The 15,196-nt window shown below is 48.9% G+C and overlaps 1 protein-coding gene across 4 annotated transcripts in view; it reads right to left on the reverse strand.

The window, feature by feature from the left end:
* DENND2A (DENN domain containing 2A) overlaps positions 1 to 15,196 on the reverse strand; it is a 102,611-nt gene continuing 87,415 nt past the window's right edge. For 2 of the 4 annotated variants that reach the window (XM_029233761.1, XM_029233758.1), the window contains exons 14-19: positions 9,461 to 9,638; positions 7,805 to 7,846; positions 4,212 to 4,329; positions 3,571 to 3,816; positions 1,857 to 1,943; positions 2 to 948 (exon numbers count right to left, since the gene is read on the reverse strand). In XM_029233761.1, coding sequence (XP_029089594.1) covers positions 917 to 948; positions 1,857 to 1,943; positions 3,571 to 3,816; positions 4,212 to 4,329; positions 7,805 to 7,846; positions 9,461 to 9,638 — 703 coding nt within the window. In that variant the 3' untranslated portion in view covers positions 2 to 916. Of the gene's footprint in view, positions 949 to 1,856; positions 1,944 to 3,570; positions 3,817 to 4,211; positions 4,330 to 7,804; positions 7,847 to 9,460; positions 9,639 to 15,196 lie in introns of those variants that run through there. The other 2 variants (XM_029233759.1, XR_003795254.1) reach the window with 2 other exon arrangements.

The raw sequence follows: 15,196 nt of genomic DNA on the forward strand, positions 1-15,196 counted from the left end.
ATGTTTTAAGATGGGCTCTAGGCAGCATCATAAACTTTAGGACCCTAAGAATATTTTATTAACAGATTTTACGAGGAGATTTCCTCTTTTTGTGTGTACCTCTAAAAGTCATGGGCTGCTTGGGCAGGGGACGGCTCTATGGCTTCTAAGAGGAAAGAGGCCGTCCAGAAAAGTCAGGTCCATTTGGGACCAGAGGAATCAGTGGCATGACAGCAAGTGGCCTCGGCCACCAGGTGGCATCACCAGCCAGCCTGAGAGCGCAGCTCATCCCAGGAACCCAAATCCTTTTACTGTTGTTCTCTTTCTTCCTTTTCAGCACAGATTTGACTCCACTCCACTACCTGCCAGTCCTTTCCCCAAGAGGACTCCCGTCCCGACACCTGTGGTGTGGTGTCTGTAGTGTCTGTAGGCGTCGCCACAGTGCTCCCCTCTTCACCCCGCACTTGTCCCCAGTTCTGCCCAGAGGAGCACCTGGGGGCCGCCCCTTCCCATCTCCTCCTCTTGGCTCCAGAGCACAACTGCCAAGCAGGATGAACCAGGGAGAGGTGACACAGGTCAGGACAGTTGTCTTAGCCTTGGCATAATAAAAGGAAAACCCAAACACTTTTCTTTTTTTTTTTTTAATATCTAAGATAAAAAAAATTTAAAAAACCCAAAACCAACAACCAAAACAATCCGTTTGAATGTGCCTGGTCTCAGGTCCCATTTCCAGTGCTGTTCTAAAGAAGCGGCACCTTCCGGTGGCTCGGGGGGTCCCGGGTCCTGGGGAGAGCCCAGTGGTGGCCGGAAACCATCCCGGCCTTTATCCCAGCCCCTGGGACAACCAAGGACCCAACATTTCAGAAAGACCACCAGGACTGTTTTTAAGACATGTGGTTGCCCTAGGAAAAGTTCTCCCTGGAGGCTGGATTGAGGGCTATTTCTTGTGGAGAAACTTCATTTTATTGCCTAAAAAAAGAAAGTGAGAACATTTCACCAGGCAGACAAAGGGGCTGAGTTAAATCCTGCCCTTTTCACCCCAGAGGCAGTGCAGACAAGTGTGGCCTCCCCCCCCCCCACCCCCACCCCCAGAGCTTCAACCCAGAGCTCAGGAGAAGTTGGGGGACTTCGCCCTGCCTGGCTGCCCTCCTCGTGCCTCCCCGTGAAAAGGGGTCTTCCTCAGACTTGGGGAGTTTTGAAAGGAAGCATGTCAGAGCTGTAGATGTTGCTTCTGAAACGGTGATACAGGAAGCACTGACTGTAACACATCCCTGAGAGCCAGGTGAGGAGAAAACTCCCAGCAGCGCGGGAGGTAGGCGGTCCCTTCCCAGGCAGCTGGCCATCCTGGCTGAGGCACCAGCACGGCCCCTGCAAGTCCTCCGTGGGGTCCTCCTCACTGCAGTTCTTCCTTACTGGGGCCTGCTTCCTCCTTCACCTTTTTCGCTTTCTTCTCCTCCTCCCTTTCCTAGTAAGGGCCTTTTTCCTGATTAAACTGCAGTCCTTATTAACATTCTTACATTTCCACTTTTTGGGGGCATCATCTGGAGGCTGGTCCAGGTCTTTACTGCCAGACACCTTTCTCTGGTTCCATTCATCATGCTTCTAAGCCCAATACCCCAGAAGGTTTAAGAGTGTGGGAGATAATAGTGAAAGAACAGCAAGGCAGCCAGGGGCCCAGGAAAGCAGGGAGGGGGCCATTTGTGTCCTTTGCTTACAATCTGGGGACAGATTAGAACAGGTGGGTAAAATGCTGACTTGGCCCACTCGGTGCAGGCCTCAGAGCTCTGTATTATTAGGCCCCAGCTCTAGGGGAGGGAACTGGCCAAGACCCCACGGCTCGGAGGCTGTTGATAGGAACCGAGACCCCTAGGCCTCACCTAGTCCCTTCAGGAACTTGTTGACACCACTGTGTTCTCCACTGGGGAGTGTTTCCAGGTACTCTTGGGCTCGGACCTCAAAAAGACCTGTTGATAAGAGAAATCCCAGCCATTTTAGTTCTTTCTCTTCGTGCTTCTAGACATATCCATTTCCTTACTGCCATAGGAAAGAGAAACCTTGCTTCTGAGATGAAGTTGCTCCTATAAACGTGCTCTGAATCATGAGATTTATAAGGGCTTGTACTGCCCTTATAATTGTCCAACCTGTGCAATAAGTGTCTTTGGAAAGCTGTAAAGCTAGCTCGTATGTGAAATCCTATCTTTACTGGACAAACGCCTTGCAAGCATGTGCACCGTGCCAGGCCCGCGGTTTCAAAGATGAACCAGACGGCCTTGGCTCGGGAGCTCCTGAGGGCTCCCTTTTCCTCGCATTCTCCCACAAGAGGGCCCCTGGCCAAGTGGTTTGGCCTCCTGGAAACCCGGCTGCCATCTGCAGACTCAGGAGGGCGGGCAGGCCACCTCTGAGGGCCCTTCAGTTCTCACCCGGGACTGGAGCCTCAGGCATGCTGTCTTCATCTCTTACTGATCTTCCACAGACGGGGCTCCTTCTGTGCTACTTTTAAGCCTTATGTCTCGCTCTCTCTATCAAATAGTGATCTGTGTACCCAGCAGGTCTTCTATTAAAAGGAATCCTTTCATCAGGAGTTGTGGGACTCATACTCGCTAATCCATTTTCTTTTGTCTCTTCAGATAGCACTCATCAGAACACCTGAAGTGTGACAGACTCCCTTTCTGCCTTGCAAAGAGCTCTGGGAATGTAGAGCTTTGGTTCCTCAGATCAGTCTCTGCAATCGCAGCCCCAGAGGACACCAAGGCCTGGGCCAGCTGCTTCCCTGGCCCCCACCCCTGGCCATTGTGAGGCATCTCCTCAGTGTTGAGCATCTTTCCCCTTCTGGGGTCTAGCTCCCATCTGGGATAGCCTTTACTGACATTTCTAGTTTTTAGATTCCCACAAGGACTTAAAATGATGTAAGAAAGAGATGGGAACGGTTTCATCCTCCTGGTGCACACTCCCTGCTCCTCCATCACTAGAAGCGTGATGGAGTCCAGCAACAGGGACAGGGAGGCTAGGAGAGACAGGGGAACCTCACAGAGCGAGGGCTGGGGTGGGGCTGGGTGGTCTCGTGGAGCGATGACCCACAAACCCCGCAGGTTGGGGCAGTCTCTGCCGTCCTGCCTCCCCCATGGCCAGCCCGCTGGGCTCAGTGGCACCACGTACAGCGGAGGGCGTGGGGCTGTCCTCCCCTCCTCTATCCGATCCCCAGGTCCCGGAGGAGAGGCTGAGGAAGCAGGGCAGAGGGAACCAGAGGAGGCCTGAGGAAAAGGAGAAGAGGCGCCACAGAGAGGGGAAGGGAAGGGTGTCCTTGAGACTTTCGCTGAGCTGGGGAGAATAGAAAAGGAGGGAACTTGCCACCAGAACCTGCAGTGTGGTTCTGGGAATGGGAAGCAGAGGGGAAGTGACGCCTGAGGAGACGGCAGGACACAGGGGCAGTTTCCCCAGCTCAGAGGTGGCGAGAATGAACGTCCTCCAGAGAAGGCTGCATGCTGTTCCCATCCGTGCCCTGGCCCACGACCTTCCGCCCTGCTCAACACCCACCCGGGGTCTGGGCATCTCTGGCTGCCTCAGCCCCCCACAGGGAACATGCCTCCTGACCTTTGGCATCCTGCCGGCGCCGCTCCCGCTCCTGGATGAAGCCCCGGAACGTCTGGGTCTCCATGAAGACCTCCAGGAACCGGCGGAGGCTCTTGGAGGAGACGGCTTTGCGGAAGGCCTCTCGCTGCAGGGTCCTCTCCTCTCGCTCGCCTGCCGTCAGGAACAACGAGTAGTGGCCCACGATCTCCACGAAGAAGCGGACAAAGGCTTCGGATACCACTTCGTTCAAGGGGCTGGACTCGGGGCCTGAGCAAAATGGGGAAGGACCAGGACCGGTGAGGGCGGAGGGCTGAGGCAGAGCCTTTGGGACAAGCCAGGCACTAAGACAAGGATGCTAGCTCCCTGGATGGCAAACTGCAATGATCCACAAAAAGATTACCCACAGTGAGCATTCATTTCTTCCCCACCTTCAAACAGATATTTTAGGGCCAAAATGGGGTGGGAAAAGTCTTCCCCACAGCTCATTGTTAGAATGAGGTCCTGATAAAGGGGATGAGCGCCCAGCCTCTCTCCCTGTATACCTCTCTGCCGATTTTCCTGCTTAACACAGAGCCAAGTGGGACAGATGCCCATAGTCCATTTGCTCCCTGACTCCAATGATGGAAGAGGGGGTGAGGTCTGGGAGGTGGATGAGCATTTACCACGCTTGCAGTCTGGGGACCTGTCATCCTGGTCCCTAGCCAGGTCATTCCTCTGTTCCAGAATGTGTTCCAGGGCTACCTGAAGCTTCCGGGGCAGAATGGAATCCTCGTCATCCATCTGTAAAGCAGAAAAAACAGGTGGGCCATCGCCCCAGTGCTTCTGGGGATGGTGGCTGCATCCTGGCCAGCAGGACACATTGGACACTGCAGGGCAGGCCTGGCAGGGTTCCTGGTTTAGTGGAAAGAACACAACTTAGAACTAGAGGTCTGAGGTTTGAATCTTGATTCCACTTTTTACAAGCTATGTGAGCCTCAGTTTCCCCACCTGTAAAATGGGCTACCAATCAGCATCTACCTCACCGTGAAGATTAAATGCACCATATAAGACGGTGATGAAAGAAACTGAAGAAGATATAAATTAACGGAAAGATATTCTGTGCCCATGGATTGAACGAATAAACACTGTTAAAATGTCCATACTACTTAAAGCCATCTATAGATTCAATGCAATCCTTATGAAAATTCCAATGACGTTTTTCACAGAAATAGAAAAAACAATCGTAAAATTTGTATGGAACCACAAAAGACCTTGAATAGCCAAAACAATCTTGGGGAAGAAGAACAAAGCTGGAGGCATCATAATTCCTGATTTCAAACTTTATCACAAAGCTACCGTAATCAAGATAGTATGGTACTGGCAAAAAAACAGACATATAGACGCACAGAACAAAATTGAGAGCCCAGAAATAAACCCGTACATGTATGGTCAGCTAATATTTGACAAGGGAGCTGAATATTTAATGGGGAAAGGATGGTTTCTTTCTTTTTTTTTAAAAAAACAAATTTATTTATTTATTTATCTTTGGCTGCACTGGGTCTTCATTGCTGTGTGTGGGCTCTCTCTAGTTGCGGCGAGTGGGGGCTACTCTTCCTTGCGGTGTGCAGGCTTCTCATTGCGGTGGCTTCTCTTGTTGCAGAGCATGGGCTCTAGGTGCATGGGCTTCAGTAATTGTGACATGGGGCCTCAGTAGCTGTGGCTCATGGGCTCTAGAGCACAGGCTCAGTAGTTGTGGTACATGGCCTTAGTTGCTCTGCGGCACGTGGGATCTTCCCGGACCAGGGATCGAACCCATGTCCCCTGCACTGGCAGGCGGATTCTTAACCACTGTGCCACTAGGGAAGTCTGAAAGGATGGTTTCTTAAATAAATGGTGTTGGGAAAACTGGACATCCACATACGAAGGAATGAAATTGGGCCCCTATCTTATACGAATGAAATTGGACCCCATCTTATATGACTCACAAAAATTATGTGGATTAAAAAAAATTGGATTAAAGAGTTAAAGGTAAGAACAGAAACTGTAAAACTACTAGAAGAAAATATAGGTGAAAAGCTCCTTGATATTGATCTTAGCAACAATTTTTTGGGATCTGATACCAAAAGCACAAGTAACAAAAGCAAAAGTAAACAAGTGAGAGTACATCACACTAAAAAGCTTCTGCACAATAAAACAAACAATCAGCAAAATGAAAAGGCAACTACAGAATGGGAGAATATATTTGTAAAGCATATGTCTGATAAGGGGTTACTATCCAAAATATATAAGGCACTCATACAACTCAATAGAAAAAAAAGATGTGCAAAGGACATGAATAGACGTTTTTATAGATGTGTATGTACGTGTATATACATGTGTATGTGCATATATACACATAGATACACATACACACAATGGAATATTATCCAGCCATAAAAAAGAAAGAAATACTGGGCTTCCCTGGTGGCGCAGTGGTTGAGAGTCTGCCTGCCGATGCAGGGGACACGGGTTCATGCCCCGGTCCGGGAAGATCCCACAGGCCGCGGAGCGGCTGGGCCCGTGAGCCATGGCCGCTGAGCCTGCGCGTCCGGAGCCTGTGCTCCGCAACAGGAGAGGCCACAACAGTGAGAGGCCCGCATACCGCAAAAAAAAAAGAAAGAAATACTGACTTTTGTGATAACATGGATAGACTAATACTAAGTGAAGTAGATAAGACAGCAAAAGGTAATACTGTATGTTCTCACTTATATGTGGAATCTAAAAAAACTGAACTCTGGGAATTCGCTGGTCGTCCAGTGGTCAGGACTCAGTGCTCTCACTGCCAGGGTCCCGGGTTCAATCCCTGGTCAGGGAACGAAGATCCTGCAAGCCCCGTAGTGCAGCCAAAAAAAAAAAAAAGTTATATATATATATATGAACTGAACTCATAAAAATAGAGAGTAGAATGGTGGCTACTAGGGGCTGAAGGGTGAGGGAAATGGGGAAATGTTGGTCAAAGGGTACAAACTTCCCACTATAAAATGAATAAATTCTGGGGAATCTAATGTACAGTTTGGTGACCATAGTTAACATATACTTGAAAGTTGTTAAGAGAGTAGATCTTAAATGTTATCACTACACAAAAAAGGTAATTATGTGAGGCAATGGGGGGTTAACAAACCATATTGTGGTTATAATTTCTCAGCGTGTATGTACATCAAATCATCATGCTGTACATTTTAAACTTACATATGATATGTGTCAATAATATCTCAATAAAGCTGGGGGGAGATTAAATGCAACACAATTAATTTGTGAAAGTGCTTGGCACCTAGTGGCTCCTCAATCAATGTTTCCCACTGTCCCCTACCTCCCACCCCATGGGGTGGCTAGTTCTAATGTGGGGACTCGGGTCAGGGCAGATGACCAGTATTTTTTAAAGCTGGCTTTATGATCTGGGTCTCAAAGCAGGAAGGCCTTGGGATGGGCCTACCCAGAGGGGCTCTGGGAAGTGAAAGTAGATGGAACTAATGATAAAAAAAAAGGCATTAACATATATAACTTTTCAGTGGCCATTCCAAGTGTAAAAGCAGTCCTTCAGAATGCCCAGAAAGCGCTTATGTAATGATTCTTTGCAAGATCTGATAGGAGTCAGGCCTTTCTGGCAAGTGATAACAAGAAACTAACTGTGTATTACTTTCTCTGATAATGAAAGTAGTTTATAATCATTATAGAAAATACATGAAAGTATCAAAACAATTAAAAATCACTCATAATCTGTCTCCTTTTCAGTCTCCCATCCCAAGACAACCAGAATTAATGTTTTGGTGAGTTTTCCTTTCAATCTTTTTTAGAGTTATATATATATATTTTTTTTTCTTTCTTGTTTCTATTCTTTTTTAAAAAAACAAGGTCAGCAAAATAGTGTATACAATTTTGCATCCTGATTTTTCCACTTCATATTATATCATGAAATTTGTTATCAAATATTATTGAAAAGCATGTTGAAAAAAGACAAGTGTCCATAGTTATAACCTACACAAAGATTCTAATTGTCAGTAAACCGTTTTGTGACAGAACACGTGGGAATCAATCCTTTGTCCAAAGCCCTCCTCTTTGGCCCCGTCTTCTGTCCTATCCTCAGTCAAGCCCTGGCCAGGGACTGCCCAAGCCCCTTGACCTGTTGTGCAATTTTAGGCACACAAGGGAGCCTTTCCGTAGCTGGAAAGCTGAGCTCCAAACAACAAAGAGCTGAAAACAGAGCAAGCAGTGGGTTGAAGCTGCACTTCTTACTCACCTGTCTGAGGAACCGATTGTTGACAAGGTCGACCACAAGGACCTATGAGATAAGGAAAAGGGACTATTATTGTTACCAGGGCTTCCGGGATAGAGATGGACTCTTAGCCTTCTTCCTTCTTGGCACCCAGAGTGGCAGCAGGGATGGGGGTGGAGGGGGCCATTTGTGGTTTCCTGACATTGCCACTGTAGCCACAAACGATGAAGAGGGGAGGTGGGGCAAAGGGCTTTCCAGAAACACACACTTTCAACACTGTAACTGCAGGCTGGGACATGTGTGGGCCACAGGCTGGACTCCCTGCCCTGTTCTCGGACTGGCTGAGGCAAAGTTGCTGACTGTTTTTTAGCGTGTGGGTCACTGAGGAGCCGCCAGAGGCCACAGCCCCCCATCGTTCCCATTCCACTCAGTTCTGCCACCCCCCCACCCCCCAGGCCTCCCTCCTACCTCCCAGTGACACACTTAGCCCTGTCATTTGTTTTAATGGGGTAGGAGGGGAGATACCCAGAGGACTGGACCCAACGGGAGAGTAAGTCAAGCTACAGGTGCTGGGCTTCCATGAGTCAAGGCTTTCAGGCTAAAGCACCTCCCTCCTCCCTCCTCAGAGTGAGGCTGAGACCCAGAGCCACAACTAGGGTGAAGCAAGTGAAGGGCCTAGGGCACGAAACTTAAGGAGGCGCTCACTCATAGGATCACGCAAGTGGCCGAGCCCCAGGCCTCAGCGTGGGCCACTGGCTCTGATGGAGGATGAGCAGGGGGCCTGGATGGCCACCATGATTGCACCGGCAGCGGGAATCATGGGCTCTGACACATGGCCCAGGAGTTAAGGGAGCGCTCTCCTTCCTTCTCACACCTTCTCCTGGGGTAGAACTGAGCCATTTGCAGGATTGAGGGTACCCAGGCAAACTCTTTGCAGTTCACAAACCCACACTCAAAGACCTGAGTCTGATGGTTAATATTTAACAGGACTTGGACTCTCTGGGCAATTAGAGGAGCTGCATCTGGGGACACGGGGAGGATTTCAGGCCCAGGGGTTCCCTGGGGGTTCAGGACTGTGCAGCGTCATTCAGTCCCCACGGTTCTGCTCTGACTGCTGGAGTTCTCAGTACACGGGGACAGACTATTTAGAGGAAGGGGCTGGGACTAAATAATCACAGAAATGCCAAGGGCTTTCCTCACTTGGATGCTAACTTAAAAATCCAGAACTCGATCATTAAAAACATTTTGGTTGTGGTCTTTTTAACTGATATGGAAAAGGACCTCCTCGTAGGAGCACAGTCTTTGTCAAGACTTCGTTATTAGCCCAAAGATAGTTTCCAGTTATTGTTAGCTCTTTGTGTGCTGTCTTCCCCCGGTGCTGCAGGGTGGAGAAGGGAAGGATAGGGCGGATGGCTATTTACGGATTAGGTGTATTAAAATCTGGGTAACTTGTTGATTGCTGCCCTTCTCAATGGGTATACATGGCAGTAGGTTCATTTAGAGGGGAAACCGAGTCTGCAGTCACTGGGGGTCTACTGAAGCCGACTTGGGGCGGCTAACTCCCAGACAAAGCTGTGGGGTACCCCTGCTCCCTGACCCTGCCTGCTGGCAGAGCCACAGCCAGCACCTCCCCTCTGCCCCGCCCCACAGGCAGGGCACAGGGGACCTCCCTGAGCTCACCTCTTCCAGCGGCAGCTCCCTGAGCAGTGGCAGCGAGCTGGTGAGCAGCCCAATGAGGAAGGGGGTTGGCGAGCACACGATGTCGATCATGGCAGGTGGCAGCACGGGGATGTAGGTGTGCTGCCAGGTGAAGGGGTAGATAACCGCCACCATCGCGTGGCAGCACGTGGACAGGGTGCTGCAGTGGGGAGAGAGGGGAGAAAGGGCCGATTTAGGGGAGGTGGGCAGCCTCCACGGGGAAGCCAGAGAGAGCTGTTCACACTCCAGCTCCCATTCATTCCCTCTCCCTCCCAAAACACACCCAAACAACAAAAGCCTCTTTTCTCATGGGTACTCCTTCTCTTATTGAAGATGCTTTGTATGCAAACACACAGTCTCTCCGCCAAGCATGAAAGCCTAGGTGTGATCAAGGGAAAACAGGGTAAGTCCTTCAGTATTCATGTGCAGCCGTCCGCTCCAAATGACTCGGTTTGTGTAAAAGCGAAACTCACATACAGTTGCTTCTTGCCCAGAATCCAAAACACAGAAAAATAACAACATTCAGAGAAATAGTCTCTCTTAAAGCAGAATGATCATAATGTAGCCTTTTAAAAATATATATATATATATTTATTTATTTAGGCTGTGCTGGGTCTTAGTTGTGGCACATGGGATCTTTAGTTGCAGCATGCATGTGGGATCTAGTTCCCTGACCAGGGATCGATCCCAGGCCCCCTGCATTGGGAGTATGGAGTGTTACCCACTGGACCACCAGGGAAGTCCCATAATGTAGCCTTTTATTGGCAAACGCTGGGCCTTATGAATCGTGCGTGATCCACAGCGCTTTGCTCAGTGCCTGGATTCAAACTCAGTTTGTTGAATGAAGGGTGGATTATTTGGGATTATCACTTTGATATCAGTTCTGCGGAGTGGAGCCGCAGCGCAGTGATGACTGGCGGCCTTCCGAGATGAGTGAGAGCAGACTTTCTCTTCTTCCTTGCAGTCGTTTCTTATCGCTACTGAGCCTGCTCACAGCAGCTCCCCTCTCCTCTCATTCTAATATGCTGTTTCTAAAAGGCTATGGGATTGGAAACTTCAGAAGCTTGTTAGAAATGCCTAAGGTAAGAATAAAACAAAAGTGAGGGCCCAGTGGATTCGTCTGTGAGTATACCAAGTCATCTTCAGGGCCCTGTAACCAGCATTTCATTTGTTAGGACATCTTTTGAACATTTGCCCTGGTTCTCAGCTGTGCTCTGTTTACGTAAAGTTGCAGGGAAGCTGAGTTCTAGATAGATGAATGCTCCTTTACTAGGTTCCCATGATGTCAGGCACCTATAATCTCATTGTCATAAAACTTTCCTGAGGCCGTTTAAAAAAATCACTTAGCTCTGGTTTACTTAAGGAAAAAAGAGGTGGATTAAAAGATATTGGCTAAGGACTTCCCTGGTGGTCCAGTGGTAAAGAATCCGCCTTACAATACAGGGGATGTGGGTTTGGTCCCTGGTCGGGGAACTAACATCCACATGCCGCGGGGCAACTAAGACCATGCGCCACAACTACTGAGCTCCCACGCCTCAACTAGAGAGCCCGTGTGCCACAAAGTAGAGAGCCCAAGCGCCACAACTAGAGCGAACTCCACGCCCCCCCAACGAAGAGCCTGCAATGCCTCAAAGAAGATCCTGCATCTTAGCCGCAGCTAAGACCAACACAGCCTAAAAAATAAATAAATAAAATAAATATTTTAAAAAAATGAATTAAGCCAGGCAGAAAGAGACAAATATTGCTTGATTCCACTTATATGAGGGACTTAGGATAGGCAAATCCATAGAGACAGAGTAGAATAGAGGTTAGCAGGGGCTGGCGGAAGGGAGAGTGTTGCATTGTTGCTTAAAGGGTACAGAGTCATAGCTGAGATGATGAAAAAGCTCTGGAAAGGGATAGTAGTGATGGTTGCAAACACCGTGAATGTACTTAATGCCACTGAATCGTACACTTAAAAATGATTTAAATGGTAAATTTTATGGTTATGTATATTTTACTGCAATAAAAAAAGCAGGGCTTCCCTGGTGGCACATTGGTTAAGAATCTGCCTGCCACTGCAGGGGACACGAGTTCTAGTCCTGGTCCGGGAAGATCCCACATGCCAAATCGAACCCGCGTCCCCTGCATTGGAAGGCGGATTCTCTACCACTGGACCACCAGGGAAGTCCCTAAAATGTATTTCTTATTGGGGACTGCAGTAAAAAGGCGTGGAAGCCAATGATTTGGACGAGAGAACTGGTGGGGGCGGGGGGTGGAGACAGGTAGACAGTGATGGTTGAGTTGGAATTTTGACATTTACGTGTTTTACTAGGATGTTGGTTTTCATTTCCAAGTGACTAGAGGGAGTCCCTTAAAAGAGACCCTAAGAAGGAATTCCCTGAAGGAAGCCTTGTGCATGAAATCCACCTCTTTTTATAGCACATTTGTTGTTAAGTTCCTAAATATTACTTGGAGAAAGAGTGGATCATGAGATGGTCCAGTCCACAGACGCTGTCATCCATGGTCTCTTCAGCAAGGCTTTGAAACTCTCACTTTAGTCAATTCACTAAAGGAGAATAAAAATGCAGCACTCATGTTTAACAGTCCGTTTACAGGGGACTTCCCTGGTGGTCCAGTGGTTGAGAATCTGCCTTCCAATGCAGGGGACGTGGGTTCGATCCCTGTCGGGGAACTAAGATCCCACATGCTGTGGGGCAACTAAGCCCATGTGCCGCAACTACGGAGCCCACACCACAACTAGAGAGCCTGCACCTAACTAGAGAGAAGCCCATGAGCTGCAACGAAAGATCTTGCATGCCGCAACTAAGACTCGATGCAGCCAAAAATAAATAAATACGTAAATACATAAATAAATATTAAAAAAAAGAGTCCGTTTACATTTCAGAGGTGTGATTTAAGCATTTTTGACTCCAGGGAAGTTATAGAATCACAGAATTTTAGTCCTGGAAGTGATTTTAGAGATGGAGTACATCGTGCTTTGAATTTTATACTAACAAGCCCGAGGCTAAAAGAGGTTAAAGTAGGGACTTCCCTGGCAGCGCAGTGGTTAAGAATCCGCCTGCCAATGCAGGGGACACGAGTTCCAGCCCTGGTCCGGGAAGATCCCACATGCCACGGAGCAACTAAGCCCATGCACCACAACTACTGAGCCTGCGCTCTAGAGCCCGTGAGCCACAACTACTGGAGCCTGTGCACCTAGAGCCCGTGCTCCACAATAGGAGAAGCCACTGCAATGAGAAGCCCATGCATCACAACGAGGAGTAGCCCCCGCTCGCCACAACTAGAGAAAGCCCGTGCACAGCAACGAAGACCCAACGCAGCCAATAAACAAATAAATAAAATTAAAATAATAATAAATAAATAAATAAAATAAAAGAGGTTAAAGTAACCTCTGCATTCAGGATGGGGGGAGGGTGGGGACAGAGGAGTCCTGCAGACTTGGGGTGGTAAAGAGATACACACTGAGGAATGGAGGTACGAAGAGGCACAGCCAGAAGCCTCTGGGTTTTTCTCAGTCGCTGCAATAGAAAAATACAACTGTTTTTTCCCCAACTCAAAGAAAAGGCCTCCCGCCCTTCTGCTTTCTTTTGGCCTCATCCCTAGAAGGAGAAAGTCTAATGGGTTCTCCCTTCTCTGTGCTACTGCAGCGCTTTGCGTCTCCTGGCTGAAGCCCTGCAGGGCCGGGGTTGGGGGACAGGGTGCGCCTGGCTTAGGTGCAGTGAGCGTGAACCAGCTGGACTGGGAAGGTGTTGGAACAAGTTGAGAAGATAATGATGAGCAACGCCGGAGCTAGATACGTCGGGCCGGTGAATAAATGTCACGAAAAGAAAGAAGAAAGTCATTCATTTAACTGGAACGCAGGGAGCTAAAGGACAACTGTGCTCAGTTTGATGACAACTCACTGCGATGGCCTGTTGGCCATGTAGCCAGGTGCTGCCACTGTTTGTGATTTCTCCTAACAAGTGGTTTCTGTTTGTTTGTTTGTTTGTTTTTTGAATAGTCTGATTCGCTGTTGCAGCTGGGTCCCAATGTTCCACACCTGGTTCCCGCTGCCACCTCGTTAGCTGGCACCTGTGGAACCCAGAGTGTCAGGAGCCACATGGCAGGTGGGCAGTGCTGGCACCGTCACATCCCTTTTGCTTTCCAGCTCCACCAATATTCTAAACAAAAGTTCTGCCTCTTGAAACACTATAAGGAAAGGTCAGATTCTGTAAATAATACAGCTAGTGGCAGCTCTTCCCCCAAAATAAATGGTGGAAGAGAAAAGAAGGGGTTATTCTGAGTGTAGCCTGTCGAAATTTTATTCCCCGACTCATGAAGGCTAGAGGAGCCTTCCATGGGGGTGGGTCCTGCTGGGATTGGGGGTTTCTTAGGAACATGCAGAGAACAGTCTATGGTTCTGGGGATGCTAAGGATGACTCTTCAAGTTCGCTTGCCCCTTAATGTGTAGCCTTACTGAGCATCTGCTGGTTGGAGGACAGGCAGTGTTTCTGAAGGAAGTCCTAGGAAGAGAGCCCTGGAAGCTGGCTTGCATTACAGTGGGGGTGGAGGACAGGAACACCAGGGCCTGCAGCTGTGATCAATTCCTACAAAAGCGAGGCGGGGGAGGAGATGCCCCAGTGGGAGGTTGCCTGGGCCACAAGGTTAAAAGATGGGCACAGGGGAGAAGGGTCAGGTCTCAGAATCCTTTGCCATTCTGTGGTGTTTCCTGAGGGTTGAAGCATCAGTCCAGAGACATCAGGATACACTTGTGACTGCTTAAGTTCTCCTGGAGAAGACACTATGGTTCTGGTTGCTACAAAGCCCTTGTGCCCTACTTGGGGTTACTGTGCTGGGCAGCCTCCCAACTCACCTAGCAACCAGTAAGAATCAAGCACAGAGCTTTCTCTAAGATGCTACCAGAAAAGTAAATGATGAGTTTCCAGAGTTGGATAGGCCCCAGGAATTTGAAGGATGAGCCCATCAGCATCCTTTAGCATATTCCAAGCAAAGCATTTCTCCTACTGTGCATCAATCCCAGGAACGTGAGTGAAAGGTGACTCGGATCTAGTCTGGGGCCTGGTGAGACCCCAGTAGGAGGTGGCTGCCGCATTTCCATTACTATACTTTCAAACCCTGGAGTAATGTGTCACTGAGTTAAAAAGAACACAGCCTGGGCCTCAAGAAAACTGGGTCTGCTACTCTCTGTGTGATCTCAGGTAAAGCCCTTCTCCAGGCTTTAGCTTCCTCATCTTTGACATGAGGAAAGTGGACGTTCCAGCTTTAACACCTACAAACTATGAACTATAAGAGAGAGAGAGGGCTTCCCTGGTGGTGCAGTGGTTAGGAATCCACCTACCAATGCAGGCGACACAGGTTCGAGCCCTGGTCTGGGAGGATCCCATACGCCGCAGAGCAACTAAGCCCGTGCGCCACAACTACTGAGCCTTTGCTCTAGACCCCGCAAGCCACAACTACTGACCCCATGTGCCACCACTACTGAAGCTCGCACGCCTAGAGCCTGTGCTCCACAACAAGAGAAGCCACCGCAATGAGAAACTCGTGCACCGCAATGAAGAGTAGCCCCCGCTCACCGCAACTAGAGAAAGCCCGCGTGCAGCAATGAAGACCTAACACAGCCAAAAAATGAAAGGAAGGAAGGAAGGAAGAAAAGAAAGAGAAAGAAAGAGAAAGGAAAGGAAAGGAAAGGAAAGGAAAGGAAAGGAAAGGAAAGGA

Source organism: Monodon monoceros, unplaced genomic scaffold (genome assembly GCF_005190385.1).
Source record: "Monodon monoceros isolate NGI ecotype Baffin Bay Population unplaced genomic scaffold, NGI_Narwhal_1 Super_Scaffold_2, whole genome shotgun sequence".
NCBI lineage: Eukaryota > Metazoa > Chordata > Mammalia > Artiodactyla > Monodontidae > Monodon > Monodon monoceros.